General features: G+C 40.7%; 1 protein-coding gene across 18 annotated transcripts in view; it reads left to right on the top strand.

Moving 5' to 3' along the window:
- ZNF521 (zinc finger protein 521) overlaps positions 1-22,754 on the top strand; it is a 231,342-nt gene that overhangs the window by 86,056 nt on the left and 122,532 nt on the right. For all 18 annotated transcript variants that reach the window (XM_026791011.2, XM_074549808.1, XM_074549803.1 and 15 more), the window contains one exon: positions 8,024-11,376. In XM_026791011.2, the coding sequence (XP_026646812.1) occupies positions 8,464-11,376 (2,913 nt within the window). In that variant the 5' untranslated portion in view covers positions 8,024-8,463. The remainder of the gene's footprint in view (positions 1-8,023; positions 11,377-22,754) is intronic.

Below are 22,754 nucleotides of genomic sequence, written 5' to 3'. Positions count from 1 at the left end.
CTGTGTGGGAATGGGGACTTAAAGGGCAGCTGTGAAGCGGGGTCTCCTTCAGCTCTTTGGGCCTGATCTTCTGGACCATTTGATTTTGGTAGGGAAAGAGAAATAATGGCATTTCTCTGACTTAAGGCACACTCCTTATGTTGTGACCCAGGAAAGAAAGAAACTGTCAGCTCGTTTTAATACTTATTTATTTTGAAAGTTTGACTGGGACTGCATTACAGGGACTGCTGTCTCTGAGGCTTTCAAAAGGAGCTGCAGCCTGGGGGAAGATTGGAGGGAGAGGGCTTTTGGTCCTATTCATGTTGTTGCCTGGGGGAGAGCACAACCCAGTGAAAACAGAAGGCAGAGGGAAATACTGGGGTCCAGTGAAGAACCCTGAACTGTTATCCCTTAGTCATTTGCTGTTCTTAATAAGCAGTAGAAATACTGTTATCGGCACAACAAATTATAATAATTATTCTCTAGCAAAAACCCAATTGACTGAATCACTACTTTTAGTACATGAGGTTGTTAATATACAGGTTCTTAGGAGATCATTATTATGTGCAAGTTTTCTGGAGTATCTGAATGGGCTTTTGCTCTGCCATTATCTTGATTTTAAATGCAATTATTCTCAGGGTGGTTTTTTTTTTCTGATCCTAGTTTCAGATGGAACAAGCCTGGTGGTCTCTGACTCATACTGTACAAACAAACAAAAACAAAGACTAAAAGAAACAGCAACTTAACAGGGGAAGAAATACAGTGTAAATGTGTTTGTCACATTTAAGCAGTGGACAAATGAGCTAATTTGAATCACTTAGTGCTTGTACAGTCACAACTAAACAACCCCTGTAAATTAATTGTGTGACATGAGATTCCCAATTATGTAAAGCAGTATAATAAGCTGTGAGGATGGTGACTGTCATTAGTTATATGTACAGGAGTGTGGAAAATTACTTATGCTTTCTCTTTGCCTATAGAGGCACAAAATGCCAGTTTCCTCAAACAAGCAGAAGGGTAGCTCTGTTTTCTTCTAGTTGCAAATTGAGTTTTGTGTGTGATTTGAAAGGTGGAGCAGAATATGAACTGCTTACATTTTCTTTAATTTGGCTGCAGAAGATGGAATTCATTGGGCTCCGTCTGTTCAAATGAACTTTAAGCAACAATCAAGGAAAACATTTATGCTCCTCTTTACATATGTAATGGTAATATGTCTTCTGAAGAAGACATAATGGAGCTGGAGCCTTAGGTTACCTTAGGAGAGCAATACAGGAATGTTAACTACTTATGTAGGCATTAAAGGCATTTTATAAAAGCAAGCAGGTTTTTCCTGTGAGGTATTAAAGTGACTTATTTGTTGTTTCTAGGAGCTGCCTTTCCTCTGGTTATGAAATTTAAAATGGGGAAACCTCCCTACCAGCTGTCTCAGTTCTTTTGGTCAGAAACCCCTGTATGTTTCTCCCCCAGTAATCTAACTGTTAATGCATTTAATTGGTGCTCCCAAAGCAGTTTTGAAATATTGATAGATTTTAAAAAACATCTGTAAATTATAAATAATTTTTAAAGTTCACATTTCTCTTCTGAATGCCCATTACAGAGTATTAGTTTTCAAGCCATTTAATAAGTTATGAGACAAATGAGTGAGTTTAATGTGGGGTCACTGTTGTGAAAAAAATGTGATGATTATATTAAAGTTTCAGCTTTTCCAAAGCTGTGTACATTTCTATTGAAAGTAAACAGAGAATGTTATGTAATAATGTATATTTTATTTAAAATTAATTAAAGACCAATCCTACCTTCTACTTTTATTAAAAACTTCAAAACTATAGCTTCTTTCAGTGACATGTATGTTAGGCCATCACTGAAGCCATGTTAATCCTTAAACACTGTCCTTTGATCTTCTAGTTATTTAGATCTATTCAGCACACAGCACAATATTGTTTTATTTCAGCAATATCTAACCTCGTCATTTGCTATTTATTCACACCTGCATATTCCCCTAAGATTCCTTATCTCATTTTCAGGGTAGCCCTGCAGACAATTAGTGGTGGTAATAATATAAAATGTGGCCAGCACTAAAACCTGAAATGGCCATTACAACTAAACTATATGATATATAATAACCACTCCACTCAATTACCTGCACAAAAATGCAAGGATTTAAAACTGTGGAGCCGTATCATACATCCAGTTAACTGACCTACCTACCTGCTATTTAGTCCTTCCTTTCTTACAAATCATGTTCTACTTTGTGGCATGCTGTCTGGTAAATTAGCAGTGCTGTACATTTGCATGAGTTTTCCATCCTTTTCAATACCTGTGTGTAAGCACATATAAGTCTCTGCACTTGCATATGAACAGGTCTTTGACTGGTGGTAGGACAACAAATAGTAGCTACATAACAACCCAATGCATAAATGCATACATGTGCATTCACAATCCATGCGCCTGTGGCAGTATAGAGTACACAGGTTTATGTGCTGCTGCCTGGTGTACTTGATTTTTCATTTTTAGTATCTGTTATCATCCTATGTAACTTATTTTTTTTTACCTGTTAAAGTAACCTTGCTGTTTAGTACTTTGGGTGGATTCCTGGGGAATAGCTGTGTCACCAGTCTGTCATTATTGTTATGGGAGAAAAGTAGCGAGACCATATGAGCAGGACCCAGAGCTGGGGGTGTTTGTCCATCTCAACTGCTGGGCTTTCTCCTTGGTCAAATCCAGCAGTTTAAGCATTTTGCCAGCTCTGTGTTTCAGGAGAGAAAGAATTATTTTTGCAGAAATGGCTTAGACTGGGGAGATGCAGGTTCTGTTTCCTCCTTCACACAGATTACATTTGTAACCTGAGGCAAAGCATTCCAGCTTGTCTGTGCCCGTTACTTGAGCAACAAAATGGGGAAAATGGAAAACTGCTGCTTACAGGATATTGAAAATATTAATTTGTTCATATGTGTAAACTCTGTTCTGTCAGAGGGCCCCTATGTATTATGGCACATAAAGGTTAGCTGACATTTGCTTTAGGAATGTGGCCATTTGTCTAGTGGCAGCAAAAACATGTTTAAATCATACAGAAAAATAAGCCATGATAAAACAAGTGCCCTGAAGTCTACTCCAGCAAAAGCATGTGTATGTCATAGACCTTCCTGGTGACTAAGTAACATCTTTCTGAAGCAGTCCTGTTAATTCAGCCAGGAGCACGAGGGATAAGATCACTTTTAAGACCTCGTGTCTGCTGGGGTTGGCACATGAGTGGCTGGCTGCTGACTCCACAGAGGTGCTCTTGTGCTTCCCCCTTCCTCCCCCCTTGCATGGGATAACTCCTCCTGGTATTGCTTCACTTTTCTGTTGGTGAGCACTTTGCCCATCAGTACTACTGAACAGGTGTTACTCTGCTGCTAACTGAGTTTCCAGCTGTCCTCCTCCAACACAGATCAGGCAAAATTTGTTGTTTTGTCCTATTAGACAGGCTAGAGAATTATCAAGCCTGAGATGGAGGTTTTCCTTGCAGGATACGATAGTTTTGTTGCCAGAAGATGGTCAGGAAGGCCTGGCTGGCTAACAAAGACAGTCCTTCAGCTGCTGGGTGTAGTTCCAGTTTTGCATCCCCTTTGGCAGCAGCACAGAGACTGCTGCAGTGTGGCCAGCCAGCAGAATTAGGAAATAAGGACCTCTTTTATTTACTCAGGCTGCTGAATCATGGGCATTCCTGTCTGCTTGGAGAAAAGTCAGGCAGCTCTACTTTCCACTGGAAGTCTCAGGAGTGCTTGGTACTTTCATCTCAGAGTGTTCACACACTTGTTTTAATGTGCTTTATGGAAATGGTGAAACTCAGCAAGTACAGTTGGTGTAGAAAAACATCTGCACTAACTATTCACACACATTTGCATCTTTAAATAGACTTTTAGGCCTTGTAGCTGATTTTCAGTCAAGTTTTTTGGTTGTGAGTGCTAAAGCTTTCTTAGAGTCAGCGAGTGTGAAGTGACTGGTTCCAAAAATTAAAAATTTACATGGACATGTTAAGTGCATCACACTGAAACTCAGAATACTTGCCATAACACAAAAAAGGCATTTACAGTAAGTAGCACTTAGTGAGTGCTGAAGGAAAAAAAACGTCGATACAGAAAATATATTTTAAAACTCCATAAACACTCTGTCAAGTACCTGGAGCCCCATTCTGCCCTCAGATAGATGTGTACCACTCCTGGGAACTTGTATGTGTGCATCTGAATTTGGTCCAGAGTATTTTAAAACAGCTTGTTATAACATTAAAGATCAGATTTGTAATGTTGACATATAGCTCAGTGTGTAGGTGTCTGTAGATTTATATACAGGCAGCTATGTGCAGAGTAGCAGCAAACTGCATTTTCTATGAGAGTGATGGGTGAAAAGGGGTTTGAAGCCCTTTACCCTGACAGAAGGTCAAACTTTACCCCCAGTGCAGAGCTGGCTCTGTAGTGAGATCTGGAAAGCTGGAGTGGAGTCTGCATCCCAAGCATCTGGCTCTCTGAGGAGACCTTAAGTTCAGCTCCTCCATCACAGTTTTGAGGGCCAAGGCTTGCTCACCTTGTGTGTGTGTGCTCGTGGAGTAGCCTCAGTGTAGAGCAGCAAGTCACACTTTGCTGCCATTCTTGAAGGAGATGCTCTTAGTCATTGCACCTTAACTTTATGGGGCAGCATCCTTGTGGGCAACGGTGGGGGAATGGCAGGACAGGCGTTACCGTCTGTAAGTAATGGTCCTCAAGTCCTGCTGTGGCAATAATTACTCTTAGTCCTGTAGTTACCCTGGTTGCTGTCCCCAGATCCATTCCTACCCAGCCCCTGAGCTGAGCTGGCACATTAGTCCATTGCACACAATGTTCCCAGTGTTCAGGTTGGAGTCTGCACAGCAAAACTCACCGCAGTGAAACGTTTTCCTCGTTACAGAGGGACAGTTTCAAAAGCTTTTCTGTGGGTCACAGAAAGCTGATGGGCTTGGCCTTTGGAGCCCTTTGCGGGAGGGCAGCCCAAGGTTCCTCCTTCCAGAGCATGTGGCCAGCCACCAGTACCCCTTCCACACAGGCTGTCTCCTGCCCTGCCATGCCAGGGGGTGGGGGGGGAGTCGGAAAAGCGTGTTGGTGACATTGTTAGGCTTGTACTCAGGAAAATCCTGTTGTCCTCCGCCTTGGGAATTCCCCCTGCCTTGCTTGTTCTTCTGTAGCTCTGAGAGATTGAAAGATTTTCACTTCTCAAGTTAAAAGGACACAAATCTGACTTGTAAGTGGCTTGCTCTTCTCCCTTTTGCACAAAGGGAATTGCTCTGTAGAATTAGTACGGGCTCTGATTAAAAAACGCAACCACAAAGCGGCACACATTTCCATTTACCGGCTGGAAAGCAAGAACTGTCTCTGTGCTGTGGTCACATTCTTCCCCCTCAGCTTTCCTTACCCTTGTAAAAAGGCTGAGGAGAATCCCAGGCAAACAAGAAGAATTGGGTGGGGGAAAGGGGCTGCCATTGGTCACATTCCACGCTTGATCCTGACCCTGCTGCCAGCCCGACAGCCTGCTGGGATCCACAAGCCAGGGGGAATGGTTGTATAATAGGTAAAACCGGGCAGGCAGTGGCCACAAAAAGGAAGTGATTTACTGCTATGTCAGTGATGGTACACTATTTATAACACTTACTATATAGTCCTCTAAACATTTATACAATAATATATCATTTCTCCATAGGATATACATTTTAATACTAAATTTGGTTACGAAATATGTTGCCTAGGCAGTCACAGACTATTTTTCTTCACTCGGTTGCTTGACATAAATTCCTGTTTATCTGCCATCAGTGGGTGTATGTCAGAAATATATTGGATTTTTAAAGAACAAAAGGTTTGCCCATTTAAAAGACCTAGCTGGAAAGATGCATTTAATATAAAATTTAGAACTGGAGAAAATGCTAACATATTTTTCTGTAAATGCTTGTTCCACTGTTTTGATAATTTCCAGTTTTAGAGTCAAATCCAGAAATTTGAAAGGGCAGTACACAGATTTACATTAAAAGTCTCTTGTGAATAGCGCAGTCATTAATGTGCCATCTTAAAAACTCACCTGACTGGTTTTATTTAGTATGTATAACAATGAGGAACATTGCACATTGGGAAGCATTTTAGCAGATAACACTAATTTTGCTGGAAGGGAGGATTTTTATATTTCCTTCTTTTTGATAAACAAACAGCATTGTTTTTGATTCAAAAACATGGGACTCAGGTCAGGGGTTGATTTTGTTATTTGAATACATACCAGTAGTGCAGATTTGTATGTAGGTAATTACAGATGTATAGCGTGTGTGTGTGTATGTGCAAAAGGTGTGTTTAATTTGTGAAACCCTCTTCTCCAAGATGTAAACAAGAGGATAAAAACCCATGCAGTTTCCAAGTTATCCTGAAAAGCATTGTGTCAATGGGCAGGCATCCAGCAATGGTGTTTGGTTGTTTTCTCAGAGTTAGATGGTTGCCATCTGGCATTGATAGTGAGATGGCGTTGTCATCAGTTTCTAGATGCAGGAAAGGAACGAATCCTCATCTGTTTCCTGTGGATAAGCAAGAGGTTGATAATCTAGTAAAATCTCTTTACCTTAAAGTAAGCAGGCTTGGAATTTGTTTATATAATGTAGGCCGGTTCTAACTTTTGTGGTGTTGAAGTAAATTTCTTGAGAGAAGGCTGAAGATGTTAGGAAACTTTCTACTTTGCAAGAATACCTTTAGAAAGATATTTTTCAAGGGTTTATTGTATCTTTTTTCCTGTAGTGTTACTGTAGTCAGTTTTACTTTTAAAAGGAAAAAAACCTCAAGCATTGCCCCTGGAAAGGAATGGAAGAATTATTTGATGTAGAGTGATCTTAAAAACATGCTTTTAATATTTTTAAAGAAGTTTTAGGTTAATACAAGTATGATCATTGAAGTATAGTTATCTACATTTAAAAGGAAAGATGCAAAAATTGTACAGCATATCTCTTGAAAAAAATATTTACAACTTTCCCTGTTTAGAGATGAGGTAATAGCATAGATAACTAGTCCGTTTATTATCTGGCCAGCATTTCTGCTTTGTCTTTTCCTGGTAACTCATAAATCTTTCAGCTTTTACCATAAATGTTTATCATTTTTCCTGTTTCCAGTTTTTTACAAGTTGCTTTGTCTGTGATCACCTTACAGTACAGGTTCTGTTGTACTGAGGAAGTTCAGCTGGCTGAGGCCTTTGCAAAAAAGGAAGAAATGGTGGGCAACCTCTTGAACTTAAAAAAAAAAAAATGCTGTTGATGGCTGACCCTTATGACACTTTCCCATTTTCCTTGATCCTGGTTGTTGGTTTGTTGGATTGTTTTGAACATTTAATGATCCAGCTGCTGGCTTTTAGTAACTGAATTGTATCATTATTGGAGAAATCTGGTTGCATTTTATTAGAGAAAATATCATTGTTTATATTGTTGTCCTGTTCCTCCCTTGTAATTTTTCCTATTATTGTTTAGAATAACACCCAAGTCTGTCTCAGAAATAGACTTTAAAAGATTCCTGTGTTCAGAATCAAAGGAAAAAAATACCACAAACCTGTGGCAAAGCAGTGCAAATCTTTTCAGTAAATATTGGGCATGTGGGTTGACTGTGTTCATTTCAAAGCATTCCTGTAATATTTTCTCCCTTCCTTTGACTCTTCAGGTGCTCACATAATATGCAAATAATTTTACAATGGATACAAAAGTAGCATTAAATATATAAAAATCTGCATTTTAATAAAATTGTCAATGTATAATACATATCCTGCAACTGAGAAAGAATGATGAAAAGCAATAAAAAGTTAATATAGGCACAGAACTATTTAATAACTTCTAATGTTTTACAGTATGATAAAAATAAATGTGGTCTTGAAACTGTTGATATCAGTGTAAGAAATGTTCTAGTCTGAGTTTAGTGTTTTCGCTATTTAGGAGTAGCACTCCTGCGTTATTCATATGCGTTTCCTAGCTCCTTTTTACTCTTGGGATTAAGCTTGTGGGCATGTTTCTTTCTCATTTCAGACGGAGTGGATGTTGAGGATGACCCCTCTTGCTCATGGCCAGCATCATCGCCTTCCAGCAAGGATCAGACTTCCCCGAGCCATGGAGAAGGCTGTGATTTTGGAGAAGAGGAAGGAGGCCCAGGTTTGCCCTATCCGTGCCAGTTCTGTGACAAGTCGTTCAGCCGCCTCAGCTACTTAAAGCACCACGAGCAGAGTCACAGTGACAAGCTCCCTTTCAAATGCACGTATTGCAGCCGCCTCTTCAAACACAAACGGAGCAGGGACCGCCACATAAAGCTTCACACGGGAGACAAGAAGTATCACTGCAGTGAGTGCGATGCGGCGTTCTCAAGGAGCGATCATCTTAAAATTCACTTAAAGACTCATACGTCCAACAAGCCATATAAGTGTGCCATTTGTAGACGTGGGTTCCTGTCCTCTAGTTCACTGCATGGACACATGCAGGTTCACGAGAGGAACAAAGATGGCTCCCAGTCCGCTTCCCGGATGGAGGACTGGAAAATGAAAGACACTCAGAAATGCAGTCAGTGCGAAGAAGGCTTTGATTTTCCTGAAGATCTTCAGAAGCACATTGCAGAATGTCACCCTGAGTGTTCCCCTAATGAAGACCGATCTGCTCTTCAGTGTGTTTACTGTCATGAACTCTTTGTAGAGGAGACGTCCCTAGTAAATCACATGGAGCAGGCTCATAATGGTGAGAAGAAGAATTCATGCAGCATTTGCTCTGAGAACTTTCACACTGTGGAGGAGCTGTACAGCCACATGGACAGTCACCAGCAGCCAGAGTCGTGCAACCACAGCAACAGCCCGTCTTTGGTAACTGTGGGGTACACATCAGTCTCTAGCACTACCCCAGATTCAAATCTCTCGGTGGATAGCTCAACAATGGTGGAAACAGCTCCTCCTATACCAAAAGGTCGTGGAAGGAAGCGTGCAGCTCAGCAAGTGCCAGATATCACTGGTCCTTCAAGTAAGCAGGCAAAAGTTACTTATAGCTGCATTTATTGCAACAAACAGTTGTTTTCCAGCCTTGCAGTTTTGCAGATACACCTGAAAACTATGCATTTAGATAAACCTGAACAAGCCCATATCTGTCAGTATTGTTTGGAGGTATTGCCATCTCTCTACAATCTGAATGAACATCTTAAGCAAGTCCATGAAGCTCCAGACCCAGCACTGATTGTTTCTACCATGCCAGCCATGGTCTACCAGTGCAACTTCTGCTCTGAAGTGTTCAATGACCTCAACACCCTTCAGGAACACATCCGATGTTCTCATGGATTTGCCAACCCTGCTGCTAAGGACAGTAATGCATTCTTTTGTCCCCATTGCTACATGGGATTTCTTACAGATTCTTCCCTGGAAGAGCATATTAGACAAGTCCATTGTGATCTTAGCAGTTCCCGTTTTGGTTCTCCTGTGCTCGGAACCCCAAAAGATCCAGTGGTGGAAGTGTATTCTTGTTCTTACTGTACCAATTCTCCAATATTTAATAGTGTTCTTAAACTGAACAAGCATATCAAGGAGAACCATAAGAACATTCCTTTGGCGCTGAATTACATCCACAATGGGAAAAAGTCCAGAGCCATGAGCCCATTATCTCCTGTAGCCATTGAGCAGACCTCTTTAAAGATGATGCAGGCAGTTGGAGGTGCTCCTCCTCGTCCTGCCGGGGAATATATTTGTAATCAGTGTGGTGCTAAGTATACTTCCTTGGATGGCTTTCAGACTCATTTGAAAACACACCTTGACACTGTCCTGCCAAAACTGACCTGTCCTCAGTGCAACAAGGAGTTTCCAAATCAGGAGTCACTGCTGAAGCATGTTACCATTCATTTCATGATCACCTCAACCTACTACATCTGTGAAAGCTGTGACAAGCAGTTTACTTCTGTGGATGACTTGCAGAAACACCTACTAGACATGCATACATTCGTGTTCTTCCGCTGCACCTTGTGCCAAGAGGTTTTTGACTCCAAAGTCTCCATTCAGCTGCACTTGGCTGTGAAGCACAGCAATGAGAAGAAGGTATACAGATGTACATCCTGCAACTGGGATTTCCGCAACGAGACTGACCTACAGCTTCATGTGAAGCACAACCACCTGGAGAACCAAGGCAAAGTACACAAGTGCATCTTCTGTGGTGAATCCTTTGGTACAGAGGTGGAGCTGCAGTGTCACATCACTACACACAGCAAGAAGTACAACTGCAAGTTCTGCAGCAAAGCTTTCCATGCAATCATCTTGCTGGAAAAGCACTTGAGGGAAAAACATTGTGTTTTTGAAACGAAAACTCCAAACTGTGGAACGAATGGGGCATCTGAGCAAGTTCAGAAAGAGGAAGTGGAACTCCAGACCTTGTTGACAAATAGCCAGGAGTCCCATAACAGCCACGATGGCAGTGAAGAAGATGTGGACACATCTGAACCTATGTATGGCTGTGACATTTGTGGTGCAGCTTACACCATGGAGACTCTCCTGCAGAATCACCAGCTGCGAGACCACAACATTCGACCTGGAGAAAGCGCCATAGTGAAGAAAAAGGCTGAGCTCATTAAAGGGAATTACAAGTGTAATGTGTGTTCTCGAACATTCTTCTCTGAAAATGGGCTTCGAGAGCACATGCAGACACACTTGGGACCAGTGAAACACTACATGTGCCCAATCTGTGGTGAGAGGTTTCCGTCTCTTCTGACTCTTACTGAACATAAGGTCACACACAGTAAGAGCCTGGACACTGGAAACTGCAGGATTTGCAAGATGCCCCTCCAGAGTGAGGAGGAATTTTTAGAGCATTGCCAAATGCACCCTGACCTGAGGAACTCCTTGACGGGGTTCCGCTGTGTGGTGTGCATGCAGACAGTGACCTCCACGCTGGAGCTGAAAATCCATGGCACATTCCATATGCAGAAAACTGGAAATGGTTCTGCTGTGCAGTCCACGGGACGTGCACAGCATCTCCAGAAACTGTACAAGTGTGCGTCTTGCCTGAAGGAATTCCGTTCGAAACAGGATTTAGTGAAACTTGACATCAACGGTCTGCCATATGGTCTGTGTGCTAGCTGTGTTAATCTCAGTAAAAGTGGTAGTCCGAGTGTCAACATCCCTTCAAGCAGTAACAGACAAGGCATGGGCCAAAATGAGAACTTGAGTTCCATTGAGAACAAAAGCAAGGCAGGGGGACTGAAGACTCGCTGTTCTAGCTGCAATGTAAAGTTTGAATCAGAAACTGAACTCCAAAACCATATTCAGTCAATCCACAGAGAGCTTGTTCCAGACAGCAACAGCACACAGCTGAAAACGCCTCAAGTATCTCCAATGCCTAGAATCAGCCCCTCCCAAACTGAAGAGGTAACCCTTTTTTCTTTGCTCTTGACACCTTCCATCCTTTTGGAAAAAATCTCCCTTTTTTCAAGCTGTCTTGTCACTTGTCATGAAATGCTTAGGCTGATCCATGTTACATTTCCATCCACAGCCATTAGCTAGTAATTACCTGCTGCTTGATATGCCTTACATCTTGGATTGAATTTTGTGGAATAGGACTTATTCCAGTCTCCCTAGGATATTGTCTTCTGTATCACTGAGGAGACCTATCTTCATGCCAGCACAACTGAGATCTGGAATCTTATCCTAGCTCCCATACGCATTGGAATCCCCAGCTAGGAGTTGTGCTTACGGCAGAGAGCATTAATGACAGAGGAGTAGACACAGTGAGCCAAAATGCTGGCATAAGGGGTTGTTTTTTTAGAAAATATATGTGAGCAACAAATTGAGGGTATTTTTGTTAATTGTGTTGTAGACTTTCATTTCTCCCTCTTCTAGCATATTTTGATTAAGTAGAAGTGCAACACTAGCCTAAGGTGAATTGAGAAATCGGTCCTTTGGATGCAATTTCTTTGGTTTTTCCTTTCCATTCCTGATGAAGAACATTTTGAAGTCACTGAAACACCTAGTGCCTAATGATTGAAATTCTGTCATGCAGCATAACTTAGAAAGTACATATCAAACTCTTGAAAGATGTAATCTGCTTCCTCAGTCACCAGTGACCAAGTAATGATGCCTGTATGTGGGGAGGTGAGGGGGTTGTGTACTGAGGGAAGGGAATCAGTTTTATCTTCAGAAATGTTACAATTAGAATGACTTAGAGGTAATATTTAAGCATGGTATTTTGCATCTTATAATTCAGGAAGTCTAAAAACACAGCACAAGCAAATTTTAAGAAATAACAGCTTTTGTTTCAAGAAAGCTTTTAGCCAATAATGATGCAAACATGGTGCAACCATGTTGTGAATTGCTGTGAATGTGTATGGATACCCTGTGGCTAGGGAGCTGCTGCTCCTCCATCACCTTCCTCACTCCCTGTTTGTGAGCCCATCTGTTGGGAAAGACATCTCTCAGCATGTTGTCCAACAGTGTTGTGCAAACTGGAGGGCAGGAGGGATGCAGAGAGGGAAGAGTGAGGATACACCAGCATATGTGGACCAAGAGGTAGGTATTGATGGAGCTTCTGAGAATGTAGATGAAGATAGGCTGGGAGAAGGACACTGAAGTAGCACAGAACCTGGAGTGCCATGAAGAGAGAATTAGAGCTGAGAGTTCAGGATGAAGTACCAGGCAGGCTGCACCTCCCCAGGAAAGGCCCTGTGCTTTCATAACTTTATCCCCAGTTTGCTCATTGGTGGTAGGGGACACCTGAGGATGGGGTGTGGTGTGGAATTTATGGAAGGCTGTAAGACTGTGAACCTGAGGTCTGAGGAAAAGCATCTTTTTAAAGAAGAGGGAAGAGGAGTGGCTCTCATTAGCTGTGTTTTAGGTCACTGATGATCTCACTGCTGCTCAGTTGGAACAACAGGATTACCAGCTGCATGTTTTTGATAGGTTCAGAGTCATCCTGGTTTCTGTTTCTGTCATCTTGCCGCAAGTGACTACATGAAATCTCTCTTCCCAGTCATGTTGGAAGCCAATTGCTGCTACCTCAAGCACAATCAGAATCATGTGTTAAGTCACTTACCACGCTAAGATGCTACCAATTTGTCTTTCTCTTGCTTGTAAACTAGACAAAAAGAGAGTCCTTTGTGATGGTATAAGACCAGTTGCCTTCAGTATCATTAGTGAATCTTCCTGTACTTGGATCAGGTATAATCCGAGTTCTTAGTTACACTGCTAATTGGCATCATGTTCCTCTTCTTAATCCTTTTGATTTTTATATAAAAGTGTATCTAAGACGAAAAAGCTTTTTAAACTGCACATTTGTGAATAGCATTTGTCTCCTTTAAATCACCATTTACCCCCCACCTCCATTCTGAGGATGTAAATTGAATTTTCAGTGTCTATGGTTCTGGTGTCCACATAGTAATGCAGACTTTCAGATTCTTTTCTCCTGGAAAGAAAAAGCTATCAAATTCCTCATAGAGCATTGGTAGTTCTGGAAACCATAAATGCACATTTGTAAAATCCTGAAGGATAATTAATTTTTCGAGCAGATATTACTGGTTCAAATTCTAGTGATGCAAGCTATGTAGCAATGAGAATCAAAATTTGAAGTGGGAATGTGTAGATGTTTAAAACTATAGATTAGATGTCCAGACTGAGGGAAGTAAAAACAATTAAAAAATGCATTTTTAAAATTTATTATTAGTCACTGGCTGTCATCCTCCACTGGAAGGATGTTTCCTGAACTGAAGGGGATGTTGAAGGCAGCTACTTAAACATGCAATTTTGGGGAAATTTTCACCAAACAGTATTAATAATATCAAGGAGTGAAAGTTTCATTTGCATTATTGAGAGTCACGTGGCTTGAGATTTCAACCTATATATAAAGAGTATTTCACTCCTAAGGCAAGAAAAATAGGTATCTTGCATAAATGAGGTGAGTTGTCAGACTATTAATATTGCTGAATACCTCTTTTGCTCAGTAAGAGATTTCAATGATAAGAGTATTAGAAAATACCTTTTTAGGATAAAATATCACACTGGAGGTGTCACTTCTAGATTCTTTGCTGCATATTCTCATGGTTGAACTAGAAAATTTCCCTTTTTAGTCTATTCTCAGTGATGTGATAGGGTGCAATTGCTTTATCACAGTATAATGTCTTCAGCTCAGCTGTCACTTCCTGAGCTGACCCCACTTGCTGAGTGAAAAATGTTGACCTGAATCGTCTTCACTGAAAGTTACCTTCTGGTTGGGATGGAAAATTATGATTAGTGCTCATCATTGGTTGCAATGAGTCAAGGAGCAGGTCAGAAATCATTAAGTCCATCACACTGTTGAATGTAGTACCCCTAAGTTATCACACAGACTTAAACAGACAGATGAACAACAGCTTTTGAAAGAGCTCTAAAATGTGTAGATCTGCAAATTGATCTTTGAGCTTTAATGAGGTGCTGGATTCAGCTGGTTTTAGATTTCTTGTAAAGATCTTGAATCACACTGCAAGCACACTTTTGGGCTAGGGTGATAACCTTAGTGATAGTTACTGTCTAAAAGCAGAGAACAAGATCTGGTGTGCTGGTGAATTGGGAAGTAGACCTTTTTCTGTCACTCATTTGCTTTGCTGACTTGGCCAAAACTGCTTGAACATCTCTGCTTCATTTTCCTTATTCAGAATATAAGATAGATATTTCCTGAAAAGTGTGTTTCCATGCTTATTTACAATACACTTTTTGTAAAACACTTGGAAGATGAAAATCTGTTCAAGAAAATCTGTGTGGCTTTCTGTGTGGCTTTGACTCACTTCTTCTTCCTTATTATGCTGTCAGGCACCTAATGAGAGAACTCTTGACTCAGCAGAAATTGTGCCCTCACTTCTTAAGCTGCAAGACTTCTGTACTTGCTGAATCACACCAGCATAACAGTGCAATAAATTATATTGTCTGTTTCTTAGCTGGCAGGGAGGAGGGAATGGACTCCAGCTTCCACCCACAGTTTAATGTCTAAACCTAAATTATGGTAGAGCATTCACATGTGCAGCTGTGCTCAGTTTGGGGTCCTGTTGGTGACTTTCAGAGTAGAAGCATAATTGCTTCTGTATCACTTTGTTCCATGAATGTGAAGCTCATGTGAATACTGTATTACCTGTGGCAATGCAGACAGTCCTTCATTAATAATACAAGAATTCGCTGGGTTTTCTGGTCTTGAGGAGAGAAGGAGCAGCATGAGTACACAGCCAAATCACTTCAGGAGTGAAGATGCTTATTTAGGTGTGGCAAAAGATTTGCAGAAACTCACTATTTCAGAGAGTATCAAAAATGCTGGACAAAGGAGAGAGCTTGCAACTGTCACACCAGCTGGAGAGCAGAATCTGGGGCTGCTCTTCTGTCCTGTTGTGGTTGTGCAGAGCTGTATGCCAGGATGGGCATGTCACAGCTGGGGACACCGGGCATATCACAGCACTGTTCTGGAAGGGGCCATGAAAGTGCAGTCTGACTACGAGCTTTCAGAGATGTGGGTCACAAAATTCAGATGCTGTGGAGAGCTGTTGGCTCCTTGAAACTCAACTTCTTCGTCTTAAGATGAATCCAGAAATGGTATCACCCTGGGAGAAAGAATGGAGCTCAGGTAGGTGTACTCTTTTATCATTACTTTTTTTTTCTCTTTATTTATTCATGGGCTCTGAATCTACCTTTATTCTCTTACTATTCTTCCCCCCACTTCTCAAAACACTGCCAGACCCACAAAGACAGAAAACAGGAACTGCCTTTTGAAGTAGCTGGTTTATTTCAACAGCATGCACTGGCAGTCAGAGGCGGAAAGAAGAGAGAAAAGACTGTAAGCAACCCAGAAATGTTCCCAGATGCATGCTTTTGGCAGGGCAAGCAATAGCATTTTAGCAATATAAATCACAGTGCTTTTAAGTGAAAAAATGCACTGAAATCTATACTCACGCATTTAATTGAAATACATAAAGAAATTAAAATAATCCTCCTCATCAGCAGTCCAAGCTGATCATTCTGACTACAGGATTTTTATGAATAAGCACATAAACTTGTAATGTAAACATAAGTAGTGCCTTGGGTTTCCTGTCAGTGAATCCAGGCCCAGAACAAGTGATTTTCATGCCGTATTTTGGATCCAGGGATAGAAAAAGGTAAAGAAGGTTTGTTGCTGGCACAAAGATTTGGCTTTGAAATAGTTTGTGGAACTAATCTGTGACAAACATATTTTCTGGTTCTGGAGTTTCAAAATGAGTTCACTAAAAATACCAGTTTTGTCTTCTGGCATCATTTTTACACTGCTTTCAAGAAAGTATTATTTAAAGTGTGACCATATCTGTTCTTAGGAAGGGCTAGCCTGGGGTTTTTTGCCACAGTAGGCCACCTCCACTTTGCACTATGCTTTAATTTCTGCCAGTGCCACTACCATGAACTGGCTGATAAGGTTCAGCTTAAGCATTTCTCTTCTCTTCTCTTCTCTTTGTCTGGTGGTGAGCTATCAGGATCCTCTTTGAATTTTACACAGGTAGTATTATTATCCTGTTCCTGTAAATCCTACCAAAGTTAGGCTTCAAACTTCTCACCTCACAGACACCATGAGTTCAGTCTGTGAAAGGAAGGCCATGTTGGCTGGGAGCTGCTGAACAGAAACAAGGTGGAAAATTGTAGTCAATTTTCTTAGTTTCCTGTCCACTGATCATTAAAATCTAATGCTGTTTGTCTGTCTTGTTATTTGTCAGAGGCTTCAGATGGGGAATTTGGAGAGGCGTCTTCTTCACACCTGTGGAAAACTTTGCAGGAGAGGATGAAAGAATAACATGTTCTCCAAAATTTTCAAGAGCACTAAACCAAGATTTCCTTAAACCAGGGTTGGGGGGTGGAATGTGTGCTTGAAGAAACACAGAAGAACCATAGAGGGTCACAGGAATGTGGATGGAGTCCTTAAGGATCTCTGGAGAGGGCAGATGTAGATTCAGCAAAGCTTCATGGGACAAAACATCCATGAGCTGTATGCTCCCACAGCTCAGCTGTGCACTCACTGTCCTTTTGGGGTTTTTCCTGTACTTGTACCTGCTGGCCAACAGGCTGGTATGGAATGCCACAATTTCTGCACAGCCCCACAGGAAAATCACAGTAGTGACAAGTGTTTGTATTCTGATCTCAGAATTGGGTAGAAACTAAAAGAAATTTCACACAATTTTCTAGCCTGATCATCTTTAGGAACAAGACACAGAAAATCATTACATATCTCTATTTGTCTGCTGGTTTGCAGACCTCTAGAGGATTTTCTCAATTCCACCTCTTGTTTTTGGACTACTCTTGGCCAATTTCAGGGAAAAAATTCATAGATTAGCAGTAATCTCAAAGCCTATGAAGTTGTTACAATATTTGGGAAGACAGGTGACCCAGAAGGCAACAGAATCCAAATAGGAGAGAGGCCTTTAAGAGATCCAAACAAGGAAGATGGCAGTAGCTGAAGTTTATACCTGTTTTATATGCAAAAGTCAAGTGAACACAAGACATGAAGCTATAGGAGGAAACTATGATCTGCTCTTTGTGAGACTCACAGGCCAGCTTCTTAAGTGACTGTACATGAGAACTGTTTTTCACCACTCCTCAATAAAGTTGTTATATATGATGTGTATTTTTTTGTCTCATACAACAAAGATAACACCCAGATTTGTTACTCTGTCATGAGGGAAATAAAATGGGCTAACCATTAATTTAACATGGGTATGTAGCCCCAGTACTGCTTGTTTCAGGAAGTTATACAGAATGAACATAAGAAAACCACCTGACATGTAGTATCTTATTAAAGGATACTGTTCTTTGACCTGCCAGAGCTCTGTGATAGCAGATAGTTGATTTTATGCCTGGTGGTTCAAAACTGAGAGATACCTTTTTGTCCTGCCAAAGCCATATTTTGTTAGTACTGTTTCCTGCACTGTATTACAAAATATTGGAAAAATATGACCTTTACTATTTTATACAGCATATTTTGCTGAGTATGACAGCAGAGATTTGTCGCTTGCTAACATCCACCGTGTGACATTCAAGGACAAGAAGCAGAGGAGACAAATGGACACAAAGGAGGTTCCCTCTGAACATCAGGAAACACTTCCAGGGCAACCAAGCCCTGGCAGAGGTTACCCAGACAGGTTGTGTATCCCTTTGAGATACTCACAAGTCATCTGGATGTGGTCTGGCTCTAGGTGACCCTTCTTGAACAGGAGGACTGGACCAGAGAGTCCACAGAGATCAACCTCAGCCATTTTGTTCTTCTGTGGTTTCTGCCCATCTTTGGGCCCTACCAGACGTATGTTGTCGTTACCCTGTTGTTCCTTGGTGGATAAACCTTTGTTGCTGGTATATTGCTCCATAAGTCAGTGAATGAAAGAGCAGGGCCCTTCCTGATTCTGAGCAACTCAGTTTAGTCCTACCAATAATAATGTGCACTTCTAGGAATTATTTTTAATGTCTGTGAAATGCCTTTAAAGAGTGTCTTAGAAATACTGCCACTTAGAAGTGCAGCCATTTCAAAGTGACTTTCTGCTTGTGTACTCAAAAACAAGGTGGGAGGTAGGAGAGAATGGAGCTATTTATCCCCTTTGATTATATGTACACAATTTTGGTGTCCTGTGTTGGGATACATTTCCTCTGGTTTTTGCTTATTATTCAGATGTTTCACAGCATTCTGTCTGTAAAAAGGTACATCTAATGGCTTTTCATATCTGGAAGGCCACCTTTTTCTCTCTACATTTTCCAGTAGGAAACAGGGTGTTTCACCAACAAAGAATGATCTGAAACTTTAAGTTTCCAGATTTCCTTCTGTGTTTGCTTTACCACTGCTACAACACTCCTCTTGGTTTCTGATCTGATGGCTGGAATAGGTTTAGGGCCAACATATAGGAACGTGGCTGTCTGCTTACAAATCCTTGCAACCATCCTTGACAGTGGTCAACTTGTAATTGATCCTGTTCTGCCTCTTGGTGCTTCTCTCACAGGACTAGGCAGGGAATGTCTGCATCACCTGGTGATTTTCCCAAACTATCAGTCTTAACCATAATTCCTCACTTCTCATATGCTCCCTGCTTCACAGCTGGTTTGTATGATGGTGGTTGAGTGGTTGAAGTCCTTCAAACCTAGAAGTCTGGCATTCTGCTTCTCAAACAAATTCTGCAATTCTTTTTTTTTAGATAGGCAAATGGTAGACTGAAGCCCCATGTAAAAAGGGGCTTTTTACAGGATGTACCTAAGAGGAGCTGCTGGTATTTTAAGAATTAATGTGAAAGTAAAAGATTATGAAATAGGACAGAGGCAATTCTGTGAAGTTCCCTTAATTCCCTTAGAGGAGAGCAAGTATTTCTTCACAGGAAAAAAGCCAGTTAGACACAAATCATTGTGGATAGGGTTGAAGAGTGGCTAAGCAGAGTGCTTGTTTTGCTGGTACACCACTTCCTTGGGCAGCTGCAGTGCCCCAGAGGAGGTTTTTCAGCTGGGCACACAGTCAAGCGTCATTGCAGTGTCAGCAGCTGTGTGCCTGCTCAGATGCTACCTGTGTATTTGTTCATGTTGATGTGGCCTAAGTGTACCCATAGAGGGTAGAACTAAAAATCACAGCAATATGATTGCATGACTCTGCTCATGGCATATTTTGTAGTGCCTTTTTAAAACCCCGGTCTTGCCCATGTTATCATGTGAAGCCCTCATTTGTGAAGTCCCATTGACTTCCCCAAGTGCAGAGCTAATTGCATGAGAAGGATCTAAGGGGCTTACTCCTTCTCTTGATACTTCAATGAAAATTAATTTCTTATATATTATGTATGAGTAATATATTTCTGTTTGTACATTAATATTAATGTTGCATATTTTTGAGCACAAGTTCTATTCTGTAGGATTAAATTATCTTGGTAAGTAACAGTGCAGAATTCAGTTTGCGTTAAAAGTGGACAATTAAGGGTAGGGGGAGGGTCCTGAGTCAAACTTTAGAAAGTGAAATTAATCAGCATTAATTCTCCACAGAGTGGGAGAAAAGCAGTTGTAGTGTTTAAATTTAAAAAAAAAAAAAAAAAAGGTATATAAAAAGCTCCTGAATTTGCCTTTCTGTTAAAATCCAGAGAGCTTTTGCAAAATCTGTGATGGAGAAAAGAGACAAGAGTATTCTCTTGTGCGTACTTGCAAACTATTAATTTTATTGGCCTACATCTGTTGCTGATTGTTGGTGAAGAAAGTAGTGGCTTTATTGAATGACAGTCTGTCCTCAGTATGCCTTTTTTAAAAAACAAAGCAAAAACCCCAACTTTAAAAGGGAAAAAATATCAGCTTGCCCAGAATATCAGCTTTTTGATTCTCAGACCTGCCAAGTCAAACTCTATTGCCTTTACTTTGATGCCACTTCCTCTGCAGAATTATCAGTGTCATGTTGGTCATAGTTCTTCCTCATGTCCATGGCCACACTGACACAGATGCTGAGTGTTGGGATGCTTCTGGATGGGTTAACTGCTCTAGGGCTTCAGAGGGTCTCATTGCCTTTGGTTTGAAGTGCAATATAAGAGGACAGAAAGGGCTGGGGATGCTGACAGAAAGTTCAGTTGCTGACACAGCTCTAAATTCCTGAGCACTGCTCAGCAGATACCTGTGCACTGCTCGGAGACTCAGCCTCGCCCAGGATCAGGCCCTCACACAGAAAGACAGAAAGAACTGTATTTGCTTTTTAGATCCCAAATCAAGTTCACAGTACTTTAAGCTGTTTGTATTCATAAATTATATAAGCCTAATATGAAGTAATTAAGAGAGAAAATAAATATACAACCTTGTGCTGCCAGGTTTTAGAGTTACTTTTCTGACAGGTATTTCACTTCAGTACTGAGTTTGAAAGGCCTAGAGAGAGTTAAAGGATTAGAGATCTCAAAGGGAGGGGATGCAGTTTTTAAATGTGGCAAGATGTGGTTTTTTCTGTGCGGGGATGTGAGACATTGCAAGCTAATGCTCTTCGTCAGCTAGGAGAGGAAAAGGTTTGTAACTAAGAGACATTGAAGACAGACATGATTAAATACAGACTCCAGAATAAAGGTGAAAGACAGAACAGCAATCCATGAATTCAAGCAGAATAGAGAAGTAAGGACTGCTAACATGAACATTTATATTTCTGACTCAATATATTTTGTGGATGCAATAAATAACCATAATGAAAGAAATGAGGAAAAATAATGTTTCTTTCCATTTTTCATTTTGCTTACCTTATGGGATTGATTGTTTTCTTTCCACAGACATGTACACTCAGACTCTGTTATAATTTAGGCCCTGATAAACAAAAACAGAACAGAAAAATACCCATAAAATCTTCATGAACATGTTTTTAAAAGTAATGAGGAAATACTAATTAATGGGTTTTGTGTGAGCAATTACAAGAGTTGGTGATTAGTCAATTAAAAAGAAAAAAGGAAGATGACAGTGCCCCATAAGCAAGACAAATAACTAACTATGCAGTAAAACTGGCTAACATATGCTTAGTTTTTAAGAGCTTAAGGTTGACAGAATAAGCATCCAGGAAGGTAAGAAAGAAATCCTTAATTAAGGTACTGTCAAAATTAATCTGAACTCTGATGAAAAATGGCTAAGTGGACAAAGCTAGGATGGTGGTTGCTCTTGTGTATCACGAAGGGCCAAGCACACTGTTAATGCTTAATAAAATAATGATGTAAAAAAATCAGCTGCTAGCATTAGGAGTTAGCACTGGCAAATTGGTGTAGTTAGTGTGCAAGTTTTAAGTGTCTTAACTTGTTATTTTCATATGATTTTTAGATGCTGTTCACTTTCTCTTGTCAGGTTATTTTTCTGTGAGTTTAAAAGGTTGAATTAACTCCACCCTTTAGGTGAGGGAAACTGAGTGAATGACTGATGGGAGAAGGGAATTAGACAATGTGAGAAGTGTGGTATCACTCTTTTTTGGCAACAGCAGGTTGTCTCAGCTCTGTTATTGATCCATACACTCAGTCTGTGCTAAAACTGAGGGGAAAAAGCCTTGAAAGTCCCCTTCAGTAGCGTGACAAGGGCAAATAATGTAATTAGGTGTAAACAGGAGGTTATCAGTGGGGTAACAGGTACACATCAAACCCATTTTTGATCAGGCGCGGAAGAGAAGTGTGAAAGGAGTACAGAACAAACTAGGGATGCCTGCAAGCCTGAGACGGTAGATGCCGTGCATTAGAAGCTATAAGTGATATTTTGGTTATTTCATACAGAGAATAGGTATTCAGTTAAAAGGGGCATGGGTACAGGAGATCCAGAAATGGTATATGTAATCAAGGAAACCAGAACTGTTAAACAAATGCATTGTCGTTGAGCTAGTGGCATTTCCTCCCCATGGAGAAGAATGAAGTACAGATTAGAAGTAATATAATGGAGTATAATACACAATAAATTACTTACAGAAATATCCATTCCAAAATTCTCAGTGAAAGCAGCTGAAGATAAAAGGAAACATTAAGCGGATAAACTTGCAGTCTTTAAGAAGAAGCATCCACAACCTGGGAAAAGGCCACTAAACAAACATTTAACAGGGAATATAAGGCTTATGCATGAAGTTACTGGTTTGTGAGCTTGATTTAAACAGTGAGGAACAGAAGAGGAAGGCTAATCAAAGACACGATAGAAGAAAGTTTGGATTGAATGAAGGATGGAGGGCAAAGATTCACAGAGGGAGGATCACGCTTAAAATTTTCAATAAAGAGTATTTTTAGAGAATAGCCACAAGTGCTGACAGAGAAGCCTATAAACATGATTTACCAGGATTT

Source organism: Zonotrichia albicollis, chromosome 1 (genome assembly GCF_047830755.1).
Source record: "Zonotrichia albicollis isolate bZonAlb1 chromosome 1, bZonAlb1.hap1, whole genome shotgun sequence".
In the NCBI taxonomy this organism is placed as follows: Eukaryota; Metazoa; Chordata; class Aves; order Passeriformes; family Passerellidae; genus Zonotrichia; species Zonotrichia albicollis.
Note: the sequence above shows the minus strand (reverse complement) of the source record. Positions and strands in the feature narration are given on the sequence as shown.